This window comes from Lactuca virosa, chromosome 3 (assembly GCF_052849685.1).
Source record: "Lactuca virosa cultivar CGN04683 chromosome 3, Lactuca_virosa_CGN04683_v6, whole genome shotgun sequence".
Lineage (NCBI taxonomy): Eukaryota > Viridiplantae > Streptophyta > Magnoliopsida > Asterales > Asteraceae > Lactuca > Lactuca virosa.
This window is the reverse complement of record NC_136428.1, coordinates 91,443,347-91,468,549: the sequence shown is the minus strand read 5'-3', so window position 1 is coordinate 91,468,549 and position 25,203 is coordinate 91,443,347. Positions and strand designations below refer to the sequence as shown.

The window sequence follows — 25,203 nt, the reverse complement described above, 5'->3', positions numbered from 1 at the left end:
CAAATTCCAAAAGTAAAGAAGGCGCGTCATGAAATAGTAGAAATTATACAATAAAAATAAAAAAAGTTTAGATATAATTTCACTACCACATCGGAGTAAAACGTTAAATCGAATCGATAAAATCGTAAAATAGGAGATATTGAGAAGATTGAAGAAGCAGCGGACATTAGAGAACTACGTTGGCTCTCCGCTCATCGCTGTTTCCATTACCCGTCGATCTATTGTCAACCGTAATGGTTATATTTCTTTAGACCTCACTTTACTCATTACAGTTAGTTCTCTTTTTCTCAGCCTGTTACTGCCTGGATTATGTTCTTGCCTACTTTTTTAGTTTTCTCCGCCGTCCAACTCCTAAATTGTTGAAGTGTGTGTTGTATGCTTTTAACCTAATTGTTTTATCTAAATTATTTTGGTATCTTATATCATTTTATGTTAATGTTAATATTAATGTTATTAGTTTTTATTTTCATAATACACGTCAATTATGGTGATTTTTAAATACATCGTAGTTTTTTAATTATTTTAAAGTAATTTTTATATATAAAAGTATTTCTTAATATTAAAACTCCTCATGGCTTGTAAAAAAAAAATAGATAACGTTCCGCCCCTCTAGTTTTAAGTCTTGTTCGGCCCCTGATGTATGGAAGAGGCTGATGTTGAATAAGAAATTGGAAACAGAAATCACAAAACCTACTCTGCTTAGAGCTTCAAAAAACTTTTCCTGCATTCAAAACAAAATTCACTTAATTCAACAAAAGTATCACACGTTCACTCAATTCCCAAAAATTATTAGTCTATTACCTAAACATAAATCCAATTCAGAAAATTATTAGTCTTAAATTCAGAAAAGAATAAAGCTATTACCAAAAAAGAGCCGACAATCACTTTATAGAATTACAATTCTCTTTAACTTGATCGATCAATAAGTCTGAAATAGAGAAGATACAATAAATCGATTTCAATAAAAAAAAATTCTTCAAAATTATCATTCATCAAAAACTAAAAGGAGGAGAAATGGAGAACCAACCTGATGCGTGACTACATACACGGATGACTACTACCGTTTCTGATTTCTCAACTCTCAAGATTCGAGACTCAACCAGAGGGGAGGATAGTCGGACAACGTGAACTCGAGAACAGGTCAGAAGGAGGAGGTGGAGAACGATCAATGGATTAACTGATTAACGCTTGCTTCAATTTTGCTACTGTGAGATTAAAGATTTCGCGAGAAGAGGTCAGAAGTGGATAACCGGATCAACAATTTCGCTGATTGAATGACCTATTGCTTCAATTTTGGCGAATGTGACTCTGAGATTTCTGCTACTGCCCGCTTTAATTCATGCGTATTCAATCTTTTGGCGTTAGTGACTTCGTTCCCAGTCCCTACTAGGCTAAGCCGCTCACAAGTCACAATGACATTAATATTTGGCCCAATTAAAACTAATACATAGTACCCATAATAATTTTTAAGATTTTGCTGCGTAGGCCCACTGGTGGCTTGGGCCATTGCCTTGCTGCTGCCCTTTGGCCGGCCCGTTTACTCAAATTTTCTTGTTTTTATTATATGATATCTATCTTACGTAATAAAAAGTCATTCCCTAGGGGTTTTGATCAAATTATATATGAAAGTTGTATGTTAGGATGTTTTTGCTCTAAATGAGGTGTGCATGTCCATTTCCATTGCTGTTTAAATGGAATGACCAAAATTACACAACCCGTATAAATGTTTGTGACGTTAGGAAATGTCGTTAGTTGTTTGGGTGCGAACAATTGATTCCTAAGAATTATATAAAACTACTTAATGAATAAATTAGACCAATTAAGTTCTATGTAACCTAAATTAGTAATTTGAGTTCAATTAATAATGTGAGTGCAAGCCAATCATTACATACCACATCTATTCAATAGTTATTTCAAATACATGAGAATTAAGCATCGTATGAAAATTCTACAAGGGTTTTGGTCATGAAGTCCACATCTTTCGCGTTTTGCGTACAAATCAATTGAGCGTCGATCGTAGCTTGAAACAAAAGAAAATGGGGATGCAAAAGATCGAGTGACTATTTCAGAAGATGGAGAAGTAGTCAACTATCTACTCTTATATATATGAATGCATTTAACATTGAAACTGTTTTATATTTTCTAGGTTTGAATAATAAATTACATTGATATAGCTTTATAGACGTCATCATCGGTTCATTTCTATTTATAAGTTTATAATAAATTATACTGATACAGCCATATAGGCGTCATCATCAATTCATTTCTATTTATATCATTTCTATTTATAAGTTTATCGGTCACAATAAATTTAACAAAAATAAAATTAAAAATAAAATGCACTAGTTTTACTAAATTCAGAAATGATATAACAATTTTTGTGGTCATCGCCGTTTTAAAAAAGTAAATGTTAAAAAAAAAAATTATTCTTTATTAGACAAATATATTAGATGGATATAGCTTGGGTAAATATGTGACGTAATCAAAATATTCAGGGGGCTCATTTGAAAATATTAGCAATAATTTATTTAAGTTTCCCCGCAATCTATCATCCATTTCATTAGCAAATCCGTCGTCTTCTTTCTTCTTCTTCTTCCGTACACTGTAATTTCTCTCTGATATGGGTAAAGTCCTATTCTTCATCTTCGCCACCATGCTTCTCGCCGGCATAACCGCCATCATCATCCACTCACAGCACCACCACGTACGCCACCACAAAGATCCACCACGTGATCTTGTATCAAATGTTACCCAATTGCTCCGATCCAACGGATTCAACTTCATTTCCACCCTCCTCCACATCTCACCGGACCTTTTCCTCTCATCACGGGAGTCCACCATCTTCGCCATTCCTGACTCCGCCATGTCCAACCTCTCAATACCTCCATTCATGACGATACAACTCATCACTTACCATATTTCCCCTTCCAAACTCACCATTAAAGATCTGCTCGATAAACCCCTCAATACCTGCATCACCACCACGTTTCAACAACAAAAGATATCCATCACTAAAAAAGACGAAAAGAATCGAGTTCTTGAAATCAACAACGTGTTGATTACTCATCCTGATATGTTTCTCCAGGGACCAGTCGCGATTCATGGCGTCAGTGGTCCTTTTGCTTCTTTCAAATTTCATCAACAAATCACACAGTTGCCCATTTGCAACGCGAATCAAAGTGATTTTTCACATGGAATTGTCGCTGCTAAAGTCAATCTCACCAAGAACAAGGTTGAATGGGGAATATTGGTCAAATTCCTGAACTCATCCGGGTTCGCCCCTTTCGCAATTGGGTTGCACACTGTTCTTGATGGGGTTTTCAAAGAGCATCCAAATTTGAAGTCACTGACGATCTTTGCACCTCCGATCATCGAAGCGATGGATATGCCTGAACCTTTACTGCAGAAATTCGTGAAATCTCATATAGTTCCGAAGAAGCATTCTTTCAAACACTTGGCATCCATGCGGCAAGGAGCATCACTCAAGACATTATGTCCAGGTACAGAAATTCGAATCACTGAAACTGTCAAGAATCCTTCTGAGGAGTTGCTTTCTATCAATAGAGTGGAGATAACTTCACCGGATTTGTTCTCGTCCAAGAGTTTCGTTGTGCATGGAATCGCACGAGCATTCCCCATGTATGAGGTTTCTACTGTGCCCCAGTAAATCAATCCCCAAATACCATATGTTCATCTATTGTCTGTGTTTCTGCTACTTCTTCATGATCGAAATTAGGGTTTGTATAGTTTCTTGAATTTTTCTGCATGTGTTCGAATCTTGATTTCACTTTTTGGAGATAACGAAAAGCTGTTGCATTTTTTTGTAAAGTCATGAGGTTATTGACATTTCTACATCAAATTGTTTGTACTTTTCTTTATCATATTCCAAATTTTCCATTTGTATTGTTTAATTAAGCTTAAACTAAGATCAACAAACTTAATATATCTATAACAATATAATTATATGACCAATAATTTATTTGCAAATTGCATAACCCAAAAACCGTAAAAGTCTCGTTATATCTCATACGTTTTGCCTTCTAATAAAAAGACAAATAGATGTAAAGTCTCCTTATATCAGATTTTTATTTATTTATTTTTAATGAAAAGGGATTGTTTCAATTAAAAATGTTGTAAATCATTTATAGCACATTGATCTCAAATACAATTAAGCTTCATGCGTAGAGTTTATTTAGATTGGGTTTGTTCATAAATTGAAAATGTATGCTGAAATTAATATTTGGAGATAAATGGGTAGTTCACATATGAGTATTAGCAAGATGATTTAATTACTAAAGATCAAATTGTTGGCTTTTAGTGTTGGATGTAAAACTTTGATGAGGTAAATTAGTGATGAAGTTGCTGAATTTGGTAATGAAATGGTGTTAAAAAACACTCACTTATGATTAATGAAATTGTGTCAGACAACACTCACTTATAAATGGAAAGATGTTTGCGAAAATCACTATATGTGAAAGTAGATTGCCTAAACAGGAAAAATTGAAAATAAGTGTTGTCGGAACCGAAATAAGAATGAAAGGAATGATAGTTAATACGTTGTATATTGTTCTTTGGTTGGAACGATGATGGGTTGGTCCGAAAATGGGTGCTAAGTGTCATATGCCAAATGGTGAATAAATGACATTGTTGTGAAATAGTGTTTTGGAATCTAAAAGCGGTGTACGTGGTTTGTACATGTTATTGTGTAGATATACAATGTTTTAGGGGGCTAAACATTTTAGTCTAACGGTTTTTCTTCCCTTATATAAGTAAAAACGTGTGAGATGTAGTAAATTCGTTGGAAAGCGGATCACATGTTCAAGTTAGTGATGTAGGAGTTTATCAAAAGGTAGCTAGCCTAGAAATGCTCTTAGCCCCTACAAAATGTATTCCGGACCATTTTTAGTTATTCTTATGATTATACATGTAAAATATTATAGAATATAGTATTTTGACGTTATGAAATATTTTTTTCTTAAATTGCCATTTCTTTGTATGAAGAACAGTTATCAAGGTGATGAACATTTCGCAAGGCAATACGATGTTATTTGACTATTTATATGTGTACGCTACGAATTGGTTGAGGAATTACGAAATGGCAAAAGGAAGTAGTTTTTCTTAATTTTTAGCTATTTAAAAGAAGGGTTAATGACGGAAAAACTACTATATTTTGTTGTTCTTTCCGGTTTAAATACCTAATTTTCATTTGTGCTAAAACACCATACATTTTTAAATAAAAGTTTTATCGCGACCACTATTATCTGTATTTGTACTAAAAAAATCACCCATAAATTGGTGGTTAAACCGAACTTTTGGAAAAATATAGTTTTTTTTTCGTAATTAAAAACGGCTCTAATAACTAACAGTGGCCGTGCTGCAATGTTTTACCGAAAAAACAATGATTTTTTTTTGAAACTTATATTAAAAATTGATGGTCAGACCAGATTTTGAAAAAAATATAGTTTTTTTTTTTTTTTTTGGTGCTTACACCTTGAAAACTAAAGAAACGTTTGTTTTGTGTTTTACTCTACATATAAACCAATTATGAGATATTTGTAAGCGGTTATTTTGCCCACTTCAAAATATTTTAGTTACTTTCGCGGTTTCTGAAAAATAAAATAAAATCGTCACAATTCTTTCTAACATGGTTCGAAGTCTCGCTATTCCAAAAACATTGACGACCTTTCCCCGAATCTATCTATCCACAAAGATTCAAACGTCAAACCTCCAACCATTTACAGATCACGAACTGACCAACCGTTGGAATATCTATGATAGCGACTTCAATTCCGAATCTTTCTACACCTCTCTTCTTGATAGATCAACTTGCAGGAGACATCTCCATCAAATTCATTCCCGGATAATTGTAAATGGGTTTCAGTGCAATGGGTTCATTGTCACGAAATTCATCCATATCAGCTCTAATCTAGGGGAGATATCATATGCACGCAAGCTGTTTGATAAATTTCCTGAACCATATGTGTTTCTATGGAACGCCATGATTCGGGGATATTCCAAGCAAAACATGTTTAAAGAAGCTATTACGTTATACACCCAAATGCAAAAGGTAGGTGTTGGGCCAGATTGCTTCACACTGCCTCATGTACTTAAGGCGTGTGGAGGAGCTGCTGCCTTGAAAGTTGGTAAGGCTGTACATGGGCAGATCTTCAGGCGTGGGTTTGAAGCAGATGTGTTTGTGCAGAATGGGGTTGTGGCTGTATATGCTAAGTGTGGTAGAATTGATAATGCTAGAATTGTCTTTGAAGGGTTGGGTGATAGGACAATTGTATCATGGACTAGCATCATTTCAGCTTATGCTCAAAATGGACAACCAGTTGAAGCTCTAAGAATCTTTAAAACAATGAGGAGTTATGGTATGCAACCAGATTGGATTACTTTAGTTAGTGTTATCAGTGCCTATACTGACATAGAAGATTTGGGACAAGGGAAATCTTTTCACTCTTGTGTGATCAAAATGGGACTTGAATTTGAACCCGACTTACGGATAGCTCTCACTACTTTATATGCAAAATGTGGGCATGTTATGATTGCAAAATCACTATTTGATGAAATGGAGATATCTAATGTGATTATGTGGAACACCATGATTTCTGGCTTTGCAAAAAACGGTTACTCCAACGAAGCTATAACACTTTTCCAAAAAATGTTGTCAAAAAAGTTAACACCAGATTCTGTAACAGTCTGCTCTACAATCTTGGCTTGTGCCCATTTGGGATCACTTGAAGAAGCAAGAAAGATGGGTGAATACATTGACAAAAGTAACTATAAATTCGATGTATTTGTCAACACAGCACTTATTGACATGTATGCAAAATGTGGAAGCATACACTTAGCCCGAAAAGTTTTTGATGAAACAAAAACCAAAGACATTGTTGTTTGGAGTGCCATGATTGTTGGATATGGCTTACATGGGAAGGCACAAGAAGCCATAAATCTTTTCCACTTGATGAAACAAGCTAATATGAGTCCAAATGATGTCACCTTCATTGGGCTTCTTACATCATGCAATCATGCAGGACTTGTAGAAGAAGGTTGGGGAATATTCAACAGTATGAAAGACTATGGTATTGTGCCACGTCATCAACATTACGCGTGTGTTGTAGATCTTTTAGGTCGTGCAGGGTGTTTAGACAAAGCTTATGAGTTTATAACAAACATGCCAATAAAACCTGGTGTGTCAATATGGGGAGCACTTTTGAGTGCGAGTAGGATCTATCGCCATGTGGCATTAGGAGAATATTCTGCTGAGCAGCTTTTCTCAGTAGACCCTTACAATACAGGACATTATGTACAGCTGTCAAATCTCTATGCTTCAGTGTATATGTGGAGTGGTGTAGCTAGGGTTCGTGTATTGATGAAGGAGAGAGGATTGAGTAAAGACATGGGGTGTAGTATGATAGAGATTGAAGGGAAGCTTCATGTTTTTCGTATGGGGGATAGATCGCATCCAAGATCGGATGAAATATTTGAGGAGCATAAGAGGTTGGATAGGAGATTGAAAGAGGCTGGATTTGTTGCAGATATGGAGTCTGTTTTACATGACTTGAGTTATGAAGACATGGAGGAGAGTTTGTGGAATCATAGTGAAAGATTGGCAATTGCTTATGGGATTATTAGTACTCCTTTTGGAACTACACTTAGGATAACTAAAAATTTACGTGCATGTGTGAATTGTCATGCTGCTATTAAACTGATTTCAAGACTTGAAAAGAGGGAGATAGTTGTTAGGGATGCTAATCGGTTTCATCATTTGAAGGATGGAGAGTGTTCTTGTGGAGATTATTGGTGAGGAATTTGGTTGAGTGGGTCGTTGCTTATTTAACTGGATTCAGAATCAGAGTCTTTTATTTGATTGTTTGATAAGGTGTATATGGAAATGGAAGTAAAGAAATGTGAATGTATTGCTTGATTGTTGTGTTTTTAATTATCTTAACATGGGTAAGTCTTCATGTCTGAAGTCTCTGATTCGATTGAGTTTTTCCATTATGGCTATAATGATGCTCCTGTGTTAGTGACTTAATTAGTGTTACGGGTAATTGCCAACATGTAATTTACAGGAACTTTTTATTATACACAAAGATGAATTATTTTCTTTGTAATTGATAGAATATGTAAAATACTTCTATATATGTTGGATAAAACTCTTATGGGTATTTGAATTTATATAATATTGACAAGAATATCGATTAAAGAAACATACTTTGAAAAAGTTACAATTATGCATTTTAAAATGCTAAAATGGTTAAAATTGTGAAAATTATAAATCTTGACAAATAATAGGGAAAAATGATTTTGGAATATACTAGAAGACAGCCTTATTTATGTATACTCGTATTAACAAAATGGAAAAACGGTAAATAACTTGTCATTTAAAGACTTTAACATTCATCAAATTCTATTGTTGGCATTATGTAGTCTTATTTAACAGATAAATCTTATATCCATAAGACATTAGTGAAACAAGATAAAACAAAATGTTGGAACTTTATATATATAAAGGATTTGCAAGTTGGCAATTTCCTTTGTATCCCACATTCGTGGGGGAAGAAACTTTTGTGGGTTTATAAGCTTATTCCCTTGATAGGCCTTCAAAGGCTTTAGTGGATCAAAAGAATGAGCCAAGCCCACGCGCACACCTAGCCTAGCACTAGCCGACGCCGCAATGCGCACTTGGCATTGGTCGTTGGAAGCTGAGGAGCTTTTATTTTTGACGAGTTCGGGTCAAGCCGGTTTGACCGATCCGTTAACTTCGTGGAGGATAAGTCATCGGGGCATTCTAGTCTCTAGAAGGATCAAGAAACGGCTTGCTTGGAGAGCAAGTCGTCGCCCTAGGGTTTCTGGGGCCGGCCTATGGGGGCCCGTTTCATGCCTTCTAGGGTTTCGATACCTATAAATACTGCTCCCTAGGAGCCATTTGGCTACCTCACGAAAATTGAAAGCCTCTCTCCCACTCTCTGTGTTTTTTTCTGGTTTCCGAGTATTCGCTTTGTGTTTGTCGATTTCCAGTGCTGTTGGAAGATCGATAGGTCTGCATTAAATCCTGGGGTTTTACTCTGTTGCATACAGCCAGAAGAAGCGAAGTAAAAACCTTTAAGGATAGGAGTTCGATCCGTGCAGTTATCTGAAGTTCAAGATCAACAATCTACAGGTTGGTTTTACTTTCTGTCTTGCATTTAATTTCGTCCAACAACAGGACAGTCTTCTTCTTCCTTTCTTATAATCTCTTGAAGGATTGATCTGGTTTTGGACGAAACTTGGTAAATATAATAATAATAATGGGATCTATAATTCGCAACTAATCGACATATAATTCTCAATATTATTTATCGGTTTCCTTGCGTGTCTATTAGTTTGATTTTCAACATTCTTAAAGGTTTTTTATTATTGTGATCAATCAACAGACTAATGGACACTACTGCTAGCCTCCACTTCATGAACCAAGAGTTTGCCAAACTTGACCAATTCGATGGTCAGAACTACACCCGTTGGGCCGAAAGGGTCAATTTCATGCTTCATGTCTTGAAGCTTGCCTTTGTGTTGGACCCAGAACTGGCACCAATTCCTGCTAATCTAATTCCCGAGGCGGGGAAAACTGTGGACCCAGCGGTCATCATAGAACTGGAAAAGCAAAGGACTCTGCGTAGAGAGTCTGAGGAACTTTGTGTGAGTCACATTAAAAACTCCCTATCTGATCGGCTCTATGATCTTTACGCGCCGGTCAAAGATCCAAGAGAGCTATGGAATGCGTTGGAACTTAAGTACAAGGCACATGAGGAAGGTACCAACAAGTACCTTGTGTCTAAGTACCTAGAGTTTCAAATGGCTGATGACAAATCAATCATGGAGCAAGTGCATGAGCTCCAAGTCATGGTCAACAAGTTAAACCCACTCTCCATCTCTATTCCAGAACTCTTTCAGGTTGGTGCGATCATCGCAAAACTGCCACCCTCGTGGAAAGATTTCTCTAAGAGAATGATGCATAAATCTGAGGACTACTCCTTGGATGATCTGATGAAACACCTCCGCATTGAGGAGGAAACTCGCATCAGGGACAAGCGTGGTAAAGTCGGATCGAGTGTGCATCACGTGTTAGCTGGGGGTTCTAGTCACAAAGGCAAGTCCGGGGGACAAAACAAGTAGAACTTGGGACCCAAGAAACAAAACTTCAAGAAATCGGGACATCAGAATCCTAACTCAAAGCCGAAGAGGGCCGGACCTTGCCACATATGCGGAGAGATTGGGCACTATGCGAGAGAATGCAAGGATCGCAAATCAGGACCGGTAGCACATGCAGTCGAGCAGGTGACTGACATGGTGGCAAGTATGAACCTTGGAGAGATTTTTATGATCTCCTCCCTTACCCGAGCAATCAGTGCTCGAGGATGGTTCGTGGACACTGGAGCCACCGTGCATGTTTGTGGGCAACGAGAGAGCTTCCGTACTTACCGCCCAATGCCTCATGGGACGGTAGTTGTCTGTACTGATGGCCACAGAGCTGAAGTTCAAGGAAGAGGTGATGTTCGAGTGAAGTTCACACGTGGTGAATGGGTAACCTTTCAAGATGTTCTTCATGTCCCTACTGTCTCGAAAGGGTTGGTTTTTGCAGACAAGTTTGACAAGGGTGGGTTCAAGATGGTGCTTGAGAGAGGCAAAATTGTGATCACTAAAGGCAAAAGATATGTTGGGAGGGCGAACAATTATTCAGGGATGTATCGTTTGTGCCTTAGTGATGAGGGTAGTGTGAGTGGTCATAGTGTTGTGAGTGGTAGTTCTAGTGTTGCTAGTGTGTCAAGTGTTGATAATGATGTAATTGGTGGATTGGTTGCTAATGTGAATGAAGTGAACTTTTCTGGTTATTTTGTTTGTTCAATTTCTTTATGGCATAAACGTTTAGCTCACACTAATGTTAAAAATATTGAAAAAATGAAAACTAAAGGAATGTTAAAATATGACACGAACGATTTTGAAAAATCTGAAACATGTGTGAAATCAAAGTTCACTAAGAAACCATGTAACATCCCAAATTTCGAGTCCAAAAATTTCATTTTAATTAACTGATTATAAAAGCATTCATAAGAAAACCACATAAATATATCATGTCTGAAAACCCAAGTCATAAAATAGCATCATGTCAGAGTACAATCCCAAAATATCTCAAGTGCGGAAAATCAATGCGAGTGTGTATGATGTGCTGCTATCGCGCCAGCTCCTTCCCCCTCGCTGAAGAGGTACCTGAAACCAAAACTATAAACTGTAAGCACGAAGCTTAGTGAGTTTCCCCCATCGTACCACATACCATACAATCATATAGCATTCATACTTACGGGCAATTCTGGGGTGCCCGACCTACCCGGTACGGCCATTCTGGGGTGCCGACCTACCCGTGTCAAGCCGTTCTGGGGTGCTGACCTACCCATCAGTCCTAACAACCGACCCTCGGGGACTATTCCACCCCCTACTACTACTATCACATATATCATAACATAAACATACTATCAGACATATCTGGGGTGTCCGAACTACCCTTCGGTCCTAACAACCGAACTTGGGGACTATTCCCCTTCTACTACCACTATCACATATAACATATCATGCTAGCATATAACATATCATCACATATTGTCAGACATATCTGGGGTGCCTGACCTACCCTTCGGTCCTAACAACCGAACTCTATTGCTATCACATATAACATATCATGCCAACATATAACATATTAGGTAGTAGCAAACCTGGATGATATCACAAAGACAATCATCCAACATACAACTTCTACTGGTGGGCCGGCATTGTGGCCGTAGACCCACCGCTACTGGAAGGTAACTCACCTCGAACGAGTAGCTGCTGATAATCTGTGCGGGAAATCTCTGTCTGCTGCTGCTCCGGAAATCCTCCGGCTATAACCCCCACAAAACACTTAATCAGAGTCTGATATCTATTCTTAGGGTAAAATGACCATTTTACCCCTGACCAAGTCCAAGTCAAAGTCAAAGTCAACTTCCAGTTGACCCGACTCGCCGAGTTGGGCCGCCAACTCGTCGAGTCCCTATCTCTTCAACCGTCCTCATCCACGACCCTACTCGTCGAGTTTAGCGACGACTCGACGAGTTCCTCTTCGATATGAACATCGAATGAACCTTCATCTGACTCGCCGAGTTGTATGAACAACTCGTCCAGTTCACCTTCATCTGATGAACAAGTTCTGACCTTGACTCGCCGAGTTATATGAACAACTCGTCGAGTTCATCTTCAACCATAAGGAGATTGCCTTGGACTCGCCGAGTCTGTTCTAGCACTCATCGATTCCCATGAACTCCAGGTCTAAGGCTAAGTCTAATACATTGGGTCACTCCTTCGGACCTTCTACAACCTTTCTAACACCCAACTGAGTTCTTTTGACCCTCAAGAGTCATGAGACTTTATGCCTTGGACTCGTCGAGTCCCAAGAACGGACTCGCCGAGTCGATAACGTCCACACCCTAAATCCTCGATTTCTGATGTACAACCTTTGACCAAAAGATAGATCCAAGCCCCTAAGCTCGATCTAGCACGTAAAGTTTTGAACTTTACGTGCATGCATGAGACTTTTGAGCCTAAAAGGCTCTAAAATGGCTCTTATGTTGCATGGGGCCTTCCTTGAGTGCAAAAGCAACCCAAATCTGCCTTGTGACCCTTCCCAAGACTTAGATCCGAAGTCTTGACCCCCAACCATGTTTGCAATCATGGTTGGCTACCTCATATGGCTTAAAAATCCCTAAATCTTCCCCAAAAAGGGATCTAGCAAACAAGAAAGCAAGGCACATACTTTATACCTTTCAAAGACTGCAAATGATGAACCAAACTCGAATCCTTCAGTCTCCTCTTGATCCTTCTATTTTCTTCCTCCTTCCTTGAGGTTAAAACCCACAAAAATCACTCAAAAGCCTTAGATCTTGCACCAAAACACTTAGGGTTTGATATGGAGGGTTTCTGGGAGCAGAAAGGGGCGATGGAGGCTGTATAAGGTTGGTTAAATAGGGTGCAAACCCTCAGATTAGGGTTTTGTCCAGTCAGAGCCTACTCGTCGAGTCCGGGACCCGATTCGACGAGTCCATCACTTAAATCCCGTGTCTCATCCCGCTTCTACTCGGCGAGTTAGGCCTTCAACTCGCCGAGTCCCATGCCAAAAATGCAACATTACTTAAATAAAATACATACCAGGAACCAGGTGCTACAAATCTCCCCCACTTATTTTAGACTTCGTCCTCGAAGTCTGCTGTTCGATCCTGGAATAGCTCTAGGTAATGCTCCATCATCTCATCCACCGGCTCCCAGGTCTATTCCGAGCCCTTCCGGTGCTGCCATTGCACCTTCACGAGCTCCACCCTCTTGTTCCTCAGATCCTTCGACTTCCGGTCAAGAATCGATACAGGCCGCTCAATGTAATTCAGGCTGTCATCGACCTGAATATCCTCTAATGGTACCACTGCCGAGTCGTCCACCAAACATTTCTGTAACTGGGAGACGTGAAAAGTGCTATGAATCTGACTGAGTTCGGTTATAACCCTGAAGGGTCGAATATACCTGGGACCTAACTTGCCCCGTTTCCTGAATCGGATGATGCCCTTCCATGGCGACACCTTCAGGAGAACCATATCCCCGACCTGAAACTCCAGGTCCGATCGACGCTTGTCGGCATAACTTTTCTGCCGACTCTGAGCAGTCTGAAGTCTGTTCCGAACCTGCTGAATCCTCTCTGTCGTCTTGAGCACCACTTCGATGCTCCCCATGACCCTCTGGCCAACCTCACCCCAACATATCGGGGTTCTGCACTTCCTCCCGTATAACATCTCGAAGGGAGGACGGTCGATACTCGCATGATAGCTATTATTATACGAGAACTCCGCCAACGGAAGGTAGGTATCCCAGCTACCTCCGAAGTCTAAAACACATGCCCGCAGCATATCCTCTAGCGTTTGGATGGTCTGCTCGCTCTAACCATCCGTCTGCAGGTGAAAGGCGGTGCTAAAATGCAGACGAGTACCCAGCTCGTCATGAAACTTCTTCCAAAACCTGGAAGTGAACCGCACATCCCTGTCGGAAATCACTGAAACTGGCACTCCGTGCCGAGCTACCACCTCTCGGATATAGATGTCGGCCAAATTCTCAGCCGAAATGCTCTCCTGGATCGGTCTGAAATGGGCACTCTTGGTCAACCGATCCACGATTACCCAAATCGAATCCATTCCCTGTGCAGTCTTGGGAAGCTTGGTAATGAAATCCATGGTAATATCTTCCCATTTCCACAAGGGAATATCTAACGGCTGCATCTTGCCGTGTGGCCTCTGGTGCTCGGCCTTGACCTTCCTGCAGGTCAAGCACCGCTCCACATACCATGCTACGTCCCGCTTCATGCAGGGCCACCAATAATCAGGACGAAGATCTCTATACATCTTCGTCGCTCCGGGATGGATTAAAAATCTGGATTTGTGTGCCTCCTCCATCAGGATCTGGCGCACGCCTCCATGATAAGGGACCCACACCCTACGGTGAAGAGTCAATAACCCTCGGCTATCATAGTCGAAGGAGGAAACCTGGCCCACTATACGCTCGCTCTTCCGATATTCCTCCTTCATAGCCTCCTGCTGAGCCTCCCGGATCCGCTCCAACAGTGGAGTCACCACTGTCATCCTCAGACAGATGTCCCTGATTGGCGCTGCCTTGCGGCTAAGCGCATCGGCCACGACATTGGCCTTCCCCGGGTGGTAGAGGATCTCGCAATGATAATCCTTCACCACATCCAGCCACCGACGCTACCTCATGTTCAGGTTCGGCTGATCCATGAGGTACCTCAAACTCTTGTGGTCCGTGTAAATGGTAAAACGAACACCATAGAGGTAATGACGCCAAATCTTGAGGGCAAAAACAACAGCCCCTAGCTCCAAATCATGCGTCGGGTAATTCGCCTCGTGAGGCTTCAGCTGCCTCGAAGCGTATGCAATAACATGCCCTCTCTGCATCAGTACCGCGCCCAAACCTGAGATGGACGCATCACAATATACCACAAAATCCTCCATGCCCTCTGGAAGGGCTAAGATTGGCGCCTCGCACAATCTCTGTCTCAGTGTCTCGAATGCGGCCTGCTGCTCAGGCCCCCAGCGAAAGACCACGGCTTTCCTCGTCAGCCTGGTCAGGGGCACGACTATCTTGGAGAAGTCCTGAATGAATCTTCAATAGTAACCTGCCAATCCCAGAAAGCTCCGAATCTCAGATGGAGACCTCGGAACTTCCCACCTCATCACGGCCTCAACCTTGTCCGGGTCCACTGATATCCCGTTCTGGTTGACAAGGTACCCGAGAAACTGCACCTCGCGCAACCAGAACTTACACTTGGAGAGCTTAGCATACAAGCTCTCCCTTCTCAAAGTCTCCAGAACCTCTCGTAGATGCTCCTCATGCTGCTCTCGCGTCTTGGAGTAAACCAAGATATCATCAATGAAAACTATCACTGACCGATCCAGCATCGGTCTACACACGCGGTCCATGAGGTCCATGAACGTGGCAGGAGCATTGGTGAGCCCGAAAGGCATCACCACGAACTCATAGTGGCCATAACGCGTCCGAAACGCAGTCTTCTGCACATCCTCCTCTCTGACCCTCATCTGATGATACCCTGAACGTAAATCAATCTTGGAGAACCAAGATGCTCCTTGTAGCTGGTCAAAGAGGTCATCAATCATCGGGAGTGGGTAACGGTTCTTCACCGTTACCTTATTCAGCTCCCTATAATCTATGCACATCCGATGCGACCCGTCCTTCTTTTTCACAAATAGAATTGGGGCTCCCCAGGGTGAACTGCTCGGTCTAATGAAACCCTTGTCTAACAGCTCCTGCAGCTGTGTAGACAACTCCTGCATCTCAGGAGGAGCCAACCGATATGATTCCTTGGCTATCGGAGCCGCACCAGGGATTAGTTCAATCCTGAACTCTACCTGCCTCTCCGGAGGTATCCCAGGCAACTCCTCGGGGAATACGTCAGCAAACTCTCGTACCACGGGCACATCGCTCACCGTTGCCTTACCCATCTCCCGGGTATCCATCACATAGGCAACAAATCCTGCACAACCCTGCTGAAGGTAACGCCTAGCTCTCGCTACTGAACATAAAGCTGGTCCTTGTTGTGGCCTCTCGCCCTGAATCACCAGCTCTCCCCCACTTGGGGTCCTGATCCGCACCAACTGCTGCGCACAGTCAATCACTACCCCATTGGGGCTTAGCCAATCCATACCGATAATAACCTTATTCCCCCGCAAAGGTATGGGAACCAGATCTACCAGATAACGCTCCTCAAACAGTCGCAGGACGCAATCTCGGTAGACCTCTGATGCTCGCACTGACCGGTCGTCCGCAATCTCGACCTCTAGAGGGCAATCCAACGTGCCCGATGACTCCGGAAACTCCTTGCTAAGCGCAAGAGAGACAAATGATCGGGTAGCACCCGAATCAAACAATACCTAAACTGGGATACCGTTCACATGGAACGATCCTAAACAGAGCACATATCAATATCATAAACATCATATAAATAGATCAGAGGGAAAGAATCATACCCGTCACCACATCGGGTGCGGCGCGTGCCTCCTCGGTAGTCAACTGGAAAGCCCGGCTCCTCACCACTGGAGCCTCTGCCTTGCCCTGCCGGCCATCAGTAATCCGCAGGGTCACTGGAGCTGGCGCCTTCACTGGCACTGCTGCTGTCAACTGGGGGCAATTGGCCTTCTTGTGGCCCCTCTGGTTGCAGTGGAAACATAACAACTCAGATGTCGGAATAGTGGGTGCAGGGGCGGTACAATACCTGCTGAAGTGCCCAGTCTTGCCGCACTTGTAGCAGCCCGACGATCCCAACCTACACGCCCCCTCGTGCGGCCTGCCGTATTTCCTGCAGCGGCCCTGTCCTGACTGGCCTTTCGGCCTACCATCTGATCCCTTGGGCTTCTTCCCCGAAGCCCCAGTCGTCTGTCCCTCCTCTACCTTCCTCTTCCAGATATGCTCCAGATCAATCTCCCTCTCCCTTGCCCTGACAATCATGGAATCCAAGGTAGGGCAAGCTGAAAAACTAACATGCTCCCGAATGTCAGCTCGTAGCATGTCATGGTAGCGGGTCCTCCTCATATCCTCATCTCCCGCATACTGGGGCACCATTAACGCCCTCTCCCGGAACTTGGCGGTGATCTCCGCCACAGTCTCCGAAGTCTGTCTCATATCCAAAAACTCCCTGGCCAGTTGCTGAAGCTCTACAGCTGGCGCGAACTCACTCCTGAACCGGGACACAAAGTCCGGCCATGTCATAGCCTCAACTGCCGAGGCTCCCAGAGAGTCACCAACCGACTCCCACCAATCCCTGGCCCTGTCTCTCAAGCACCCTGCTGCATATCTCACCTTCAACCCCTCGGGGCAGAAGCTGGTCAACTGTGCAGACTCAATGTCTGCAATCCACCGTCTGGCCACAATGGGGTCCTTCGCCCCATGGAAATCCGGCGCACCACTGCCCCTGAAGTCCTTAAAGGACAGTGTGCATGATCCCGACTGGCTGGTCGCCATGTTGCTCCTGAACGCTCGGAGGCGATCCTCCATCAGCTCGACAATCCCTTCCTTGATCGACCCAAATATAACCGGGGTTGCATCAAGGATGCCTCTAGTGATCTCGGACGCGATGAACTCGCGTAGCCTCTCATCCACTGGTTCGGAACCTGAGCCTGAACCCGATCCCTCTCTTGAGCTGCCAACTGCTGGCCTCGGACGTAGTACCACCATTCTGAAATACATAATGACAACCGTCAGTGATACTGATACATCTAGAAGGATCACACCCATCACAAGTTCCCTGGTCTTGCCTCAGCCTTCCTTGATTCAAGTACGGATCCTCTGTTTTCAGTAGTACGGGCCCATACTACCTTCCACATCTATCCGTACTCTCCTCAAGAACCGCCTCGACTCCACCAAGTCCCTTCTACTACTACTGATCTCTGCTACTCTCATCCTAGGCTTGCCCTAGGGAAATCTCTGACTCTACCCAAACCAGTCCTCAGCTGCTGAAGGCCTCCTCGTAATGCCAATTAGTCATCACATGAATACCATCACATATGACGAGGCTCAGATAATCCTTCGAGTAAAAGACTCGTCCCTACAACGGTTAGACTCAGACAAGAGCTGCGCAATAGGGCCAAATCCAACACTCTGAGATTATTCAACCTTGATCACATGTGACGTGACGTATCCACCTAATGGCTAACACCCATCACTCAAAGTCCCACTTAGCACAAAGCGTGCAACATTCAGACAAAGGGAACGATCTCAAGCAATCCTATTCTCATAACAGGAAACTGTACTAGCATACAATGCTAAGCTCATACTATCAGGTATAACCTAAACAGGCTATCCTACTGCTGTCTACTCAATACTAGCATGCAATTCTCATAAGCTGAAACACATAAAGCAGGCACATACGACATCATTCCTAGATCCTTATTCCTATTCTAGCATGCTGTTTTACTGAAGCTGATAAACATAACATAAACTTGTATGGGTACTTTCGGGAATACTTACTTGAGCTCGGCCGGTCGCGCACATCACACACTTCGTTCTTTCTCAAAACTCCTTTAACTTATCTTTTAGAAAACCATTTTCTTGTAAAAAGCTTTTAATCCCTCGATTTGAGTCCAGACACCCCCGAGGGTGTGTCCGAATCCCTCAAACCAGGGCTCTGATACCAACTTGTAACATCCCAAATTTCGAGTCCAAAAATTTCATTTTAATTAACTGATTATAAAAGCATTCATAAGAAAACCACATAAATATATCATGTCTGAAAACCCAAGTCATAAAATAGCATCATGTCAGAGTACAATCCCAGAATATCTCAAATGCGGAAAATCAATGCGAGTGTGTATGATGTGCTGCTACCGCGCCAGCTCCTTCCCCCTCGCTGAAGAGGTACCTGAAACCAAAACTATAAACTGTAAGCACGAAGCTTAGTGAGTTTCCCCCCATCATACCACATACCATACAATCATATAGCATACATACTGCCGGGCAATTCTGGGGTGCCCGACCTACCCGGTACGGCCATTCTGGGGTGCCGACCTACCCGTACGGCCATTCTGGGGTGCCATACGGCCATTATGGGGTGCCGATCTACCCATGTCAAGCCGTTATGGGGTGCTGACCTACCCATCGGTCCTAACAACCGACCCTCGGGGACTATTCCACCCCTACTACTACTATCACATATATCATAACATAAACATACTATCAGACATATCTGGGGTGTCCGAACTACCCTTCGGTCCTAACAACCGAACTTGGGGACTATTCCCCTCCTACTACCACTATCACATATAACATATCATGCTAGCATATAACATATCATCACATACCGTCAGACATATCTGGGGTGCCTGAGCTACCCTTCGGTCCTAACAACCGAACTCTACTACTATCACATATAACATATCATGCCAGCATATAACATATTAGGTAGTAGCAAACCTGGATGATATCACAAAGACAATCATCCAACATACAACTCCTAGTGGTGGGCCGACATTGTGGCCGTAGACCCACCGCTACTGGAAGGTAACTCACCTCGAACGAGTAGCTGCTGATAATCTGTGCGGTAAATCTCTGTCTGCTGCTGCTCCGGAAATCCTCCGGCTATAACCCCCACAAAACACTTAATCAGAGTCCGATATCTATTCTTAGGGTAAAATGACCATTTTACCCTGACCAAGTCCAAGTCAAAGTCAAAGTCAACTTCCAGTTGACCCGACTCGCCGAGTTGGGCCGCCAACTCATCGAGTCCCTATCTCTTCAACCGTCCTCATCCACGACCCTACTCGTCGAGTTTAGCGACGACTCGACGAGTTCCTCTTCGATATGAACATCGAATGAACCTTCATCCGATTCGCCGAATTGTATGAACAACTCGTCGAGTTCACCTTCATCTGATGAACAAGTTTTGACCTTGACTCGCTGAGTTGTATGAACAACTCGTCGAGTTCATCTTCAACCATAAGGAGATTGCCTTGGACTCGCCGAGTCTGTTCTAGCACTCATCGAGTCCCATGAACTCCAGGTCTAAGGTTAAGTCCAATACATTGGGTCACTCCTTCGGACCTTCTACAACCTTTCTAACACCCAACTGAGTTCTTTTGACCCTCAACAATCATAGGACTCTATGCCTTGGACTCGTCGAGTCCCAAGAACGGTCTCGCCGAGTCGATAACGTCCACATCCTAAATCCTCGATTTCTGATGTACAACCTTTGACCAAAAGATAGATCCAAGCCCCTAAGCTCGATCTAGCACGTAAAGTTTTGAACTTTACGTGCATGCATGGGACTTTTGAGCCTAAAAGGCTCTAAAATGGCTCTTATGTTGCATGGGGCCTTCCGTGAGTGCAAAAGCAACCCAAATCTGCCTTGTGACCCTTCCCAAGACTTAGATCCGAAGTCTTGACCCCCAACCATGTTTGCAATCATGGTTGGCTACCTCATATGGCTTAAAAAGCCCTAAATCTTCCCCAAAAAGGGATCTAACAAACAAGCAAGCAAGGTACAGACTTTATACCTTTCAAAGACTGCAAATGATGAACCAAAATCGAATCCTTCAGTCTCCTCTTGATCCTTCTATGTTCTTCCTCCTTCCTTGAGGTTAAAACCCACAAAAATCACTCAAAAGCCTTAGATCTTGCACCAAAACACTTAGGGTTTGCTATGGAGGGTTTCTGGGAGCATAAAGGGGCGATGGAGGCTGTATAAGGTTGTTTAAATAGGGTGCAAACCCTCACATTAGGGTTTTGTCCAGTCAGAGCCTACTCGTTGAGTCCGGGACCCGACTCGACGAGTCCATCACTTAAATCCCGCGTCTCATCCCGCTTCTACTCGGCGAGTTGGGCCTTCAACTCGCCGAGTCCCAGGCCAAAAATGCAACATTACTTAAATAAAATACATACCAGGAACCAGGTGCTACAAACCATTTCCATCAGTTAAGAGAAATACATCATTGCTTGAGTTGATTCATTCTGATATATGTGAATTAAATGGAATCCTTACTCGAGGAGGAAAAAGGTATTTCATCACATTCTGTGATGACTTCAGTCGATATCTACATGTTTATTTGCTGAGATCAAAAGATGAAGCTTTTGATGCATTTAAGCGGTATAAGGCTGAGGTCGAAAATCAACTTGAAAAACACATCAAAATTCTTCGCTCGGATAGAGGCGGGGAATATTTCAACCAAGAGTTTGACACATTTTGTGAAGAGAATGGAATCAAACATGAGAGAACTTCACCATATACTCCCCAACAGAATGGTTTGGCTGAAAGAAAGAACCGAACCCTTTGTGAGATGGTCAACTGTATGTTGAACCAATCGGGTCAACCAAACAATCTGTGGGGGGAAGCACTATTGACTGCTTGCTATGTTCATAATAGGATCACTAGTCGTGTGATTCCTACAAGCCCTTATGAGTTGTGGAAAGGTAGAAAGCCTAACCTAGACTATTTGAAAGTGTGGGGGTGTGTTGCTTATTATCGGACTCCTGATCCTAAGCGAACTAAATTGGGAGCACGAGCTAATAAGAGTATATTTATTGGATATGCTCACAATAGCAAGACTTACCGATTATTAGATATTGAATCAGGTGTTGTTGTGGAATCCAGAGATGTGGAATTCTTTGAGGACAAGTTTTCTAGGGATGAAGAAAACTCCAGTCATACAACACCTACAAGTACTTCTCGAGAACTACTCCCACCTCCTCCTATTGTGGAGGAACCAAGGAGAAGTACTAGGGCTAGAATAGAGAAACGTTTTGGAGATGATTTCTATTCTTATTTGGTCGAAGGAACACAAAAGAAAGTGACGATAGAGGTCATCTTTGCCATTAATTTGGATGATGATCCTAAGACCTTTACTGAAGCCATGCCGTCTCGAGATGCTCCTTTGTGGAAGGAAGCCATAAATGACGAAATGAATTCAATCATGGGTAATGGAACTTGGGAGTTAACTGATCTACCCAAGGGGAGAAAACCCATAGGATCCAAGTGGATATTCAAGAGAAAGTATCATCCAGATGGAGCCATATCTGCCTATAAAGCAAGATTAGTTGCTAAGGGCTATAAGCAGCGAGAAGGTATTGATTATTTTGATACCTATGCCCCAGTTGTTAGGATTAGTTCTATTAGAACTCTCATAGCAATATCAGCTTTGAAAGGATTGTACATTCATCAAATGGATGTGAAGACAACCTTTCTAAATGGTTATCTCAAGGATGAGATTTACTTGGAGCAACCTGAAGGTTTCGTGATACCTGGACAAGAAAACAAAGTGTGTAGACATGTTAAATCCTTGTACGGGTTGAAGAAAGCTCCTAAACAGTGGCATGAGAGATTTGACACCACTGTGACTGCCTTTGGTTTTCAGCACAATAGTGCTGACAGATGTATTTATTCTAAACATACATCCGATTACATAGTTGTTATATGTCTTTATGTTGATGATATGTTGATCATTGGCACTCACCTAGAAGGTATTCTTGAGACGAATAAATACCTATCCTCGAACTTTAAGATGAAAGATCTTGGAGAAGTTGATACAATTCTTGGTATCAAGGTGAAAAGGACAGGTGGTCAGATTTCTCTGAGTCAATCTCATTACATAGAGAAAGTTCTGACAAAGTTTCAACATTTGAACATTAAAGAATTCAACACTCCTTTTGATTCAAGTGTGAAACTAAAGGTGAATTCTGGTCGAGCAGTGGCTCAACTATAATATGCTAGTGCAGTTGGAAGCATGATGTATGCTACTCACTGCACTCGACCTGACATCGCATTCGCTGTAAGCAAACTGAGTCAGTATACTGTTAATCCAGGGACGAAGCACTGGAAGGCAGTGGGTAGAGTACTAGGATACCTGAAAAGGACAATTACTTTTGAGTTGACGTATTCGTCATCTAACGGAATACTTGAAGGTTATTCCGATGCCAGTTGGATTGATCACACTAGTGATTCAAAATCAACAAGTGGTTGGGTTTATACTCTAGCTGGTGGTGCTATTTCTTGGGCGAGCAAGAAACAGACATGCATAGCTCATTCAACGATGGAAGCAGAGCTAATTGCCTTAGCAGCAGCGGGCAAAGAGGCAGAGTGGAATCGAGATCTACTTATGGATATCCGTTTGTGGGATATCCCTATGCCTTCAATACCCATGTACTGTGACAGTAAGGTCACACTGTCTAAAGTATATAATGCGGTATATAATAGGAAGTCGAGACATGTAGGTCTGCGGCACAATTTTGTGAGACAACTAATTGAAAGTGGTACCATCAAGGTTGTCTATGTCAAGACAAGTAGAAACTTGGCAGATCCGTTTACCAAACCTCTGACGAGAGATTTGGTTACATCTAGCACGAGAGTCATGGGTCTAAAACCACAATAGAATCGCTTAGTGATGGAAACCCAACTTGACATTAGTGCTCCTAATTCTCAAGTTTAAAGGGTAACAACGAAGTCACTAACGGTAGAAGGTACTATCATTATTGATAGATCCATGTGAGGTAGGATAGTACGTCGTTGCCGAGAACGAGGTTGAGTTACGACTCTTAACAAAGTTTTGGAGACATCTAAGCAACGAAGATTAGTGGTTTATCTTCTAAAGGGTCATGAAAAGGGTTTATAGCGCATGGCCATATTAGCGCTCAGGGAGAACACAAAGATGACTTGTGATGTGTGGGGGTAAACCAGAGAGGTCATTAAGGTTCATGGTTTAAACCTATAAGGATACCATTGAATCAGTCTCTTCTTGTTTGTTCCCATTAAACTAGGGTTTAATCTTCGTGACACCCAAGTGACATCATCTGTCTGAGTGAAAGGAAACTTTCCAACTTGGTGGGGGATTGTTGGAACTTTATATATATATATATATATATATATATATATATATAAAGGATTTGCAAGTTGGCAATTTCCTTTGTATCCCACATTGGTCGGGGGGGGGGGGGGGGGAAGAAACTTTTGTGGGTTTATAAGCTTATTCCTTTGATAGGCCTTCAAAGGCTTTAGTGGATCAAAGGAATGGGCCAAGCCCACGCGCGTGCCTAGCCTAGCCTAGCACTAGCCGACGCCGCGAGTGCGCGAAATGGCGCGATTTAGGCCGATCCGGTCAAATGGTTGACCGGCGTTGACTTCGTGGATGATAAGTCATCGGGACATTCTAGAAGGATCAGGAAACGGCTTGCTTGGAGAGCAAGTCGTCGCCCTAGGGTTTCTGGGGCCGGCCTATGGGGGCCCGTTTCATGCCTTCTAGGGTTTCGATACCTATAAATACTGCTCCCTAGGAGCCATTTGGCTACCTCACGAAAATTGAAAGCCTCTCTCCCACTCTCTACGTTTTTTCCTGGTTTCCGAGTATTTGCTTTGTGTTTGTCGATTTCCAGTGCTGTTGGAAGATCGATAGGTCTGCATTAAATCCTGGGGTTTTACTCTGTTGCTTACAGCCAGTAGAAGCGAAGTAAAAACCTTTAAGGACAGGAGTTCGATCCGTGCAGTTATCTGAAGTTCAAGATCAACAATCTACAGGTTGGTTTTACTTTCTGTCTTGCATTTAATTTCGTCCAACAACAGGACAGTCTTCTTCTTCCTTTCTTATAATCAGATCTAATCGTGAAGGATTGATCTGGTTTTGGACGAAACTTGGTAAATATAATAATAATAATGGGATCTATAATTCGCAACTAATCGACATATAATTCTCAATATTATTTGTCGGTTTCCTTGCGTGTCTATTAGTTTGATTTTCAACACAAAATTCATTAAATTCTCTTTGCTTCGAATTATAGATGTTTTATTTTTTTCTTTGTACCTTCAGAAAAATTTCCAGCTTCTAACATATTTGTTTTTGCATAGGTGATTCTTATGTTGACATTAATTGCCATGCTCAGAGAAGCAAGCAAATGGCATTAGGAAAAGACATCCAAGCTCACAAATTTTCATGAGATGCATATATAATTTGAAAATTCTAGGTGCTTGAAGACTTTAGTTTTCAGATACATGTACATAGTTTATAAGTTTCCTTGTATTAACACAACCCCAAATAGATTATAGATATAATATACAATATTAATTCCTCTTGATCGATCATCCACAAA

The 25,203-nt window shown here is 42.2% G+C and overlaps 3 protein-coding genes across 3 annotated transcripts; all 3 read left to right on the top strand.

The window, feature by feature from the left end:
* The first annotated feature begins 2,572 nt into the window (after nucleotides 1-2,572).
* Nucleotides 2,573-3,868, top strand: LOC145162483 (fasciclin-like arabinogalactan protein 21). Its single transcript, XM_079081617.1, has one exon. It carries the CDS (start codon nucleotides 2,621-2,623, stop codon nucleotides 3,665-3,667), a length of 1,047 nt encoding a protein of 348 aa, XP_078937743.1. The 5' UTR covers nucleotides 2,573-2,620; the 3' UTR covers nucleotides 3,668-3,868.
* Nucleotides 3,869-5,586: 1,718 nt separating this feature from the next.
* MEF22 (mitochondrial editing factor 22) lies at nucleotides 5,587-7,978 on the top strand. The gene has a single exon (XM_079085098.1). It carries the CDS (start codon nucleotides 5,645-5,647, stop codon nucleotides 7,808-7,810), a length of 2,166 nt encoding a protein of 721 aa, XP_078941224.1. The 5' UTR covers nucleotides 5,587-5,644; the 3' UTR covers nucleotides 7,811-7,978.
* A 1,448-nt stretch (nucleotides 7,979-9,426) lies between these two features.
* Nucleotides 9,427-10,161, top strand: LOC145163825 (uncharacterized). The gene has a single exon (XM_079082576.1). The coding sequence runs from the start codon at nucleotides 9,427-9,429 to the stop codon at nucleotides 10,159-10,161; it is 735 nt and encodes a 244-aa protein (XP_078938702.1).
* The last annotated feature ends 15,042 nt before the right edge of the window (nucleotides 10,162-25,203 follow it).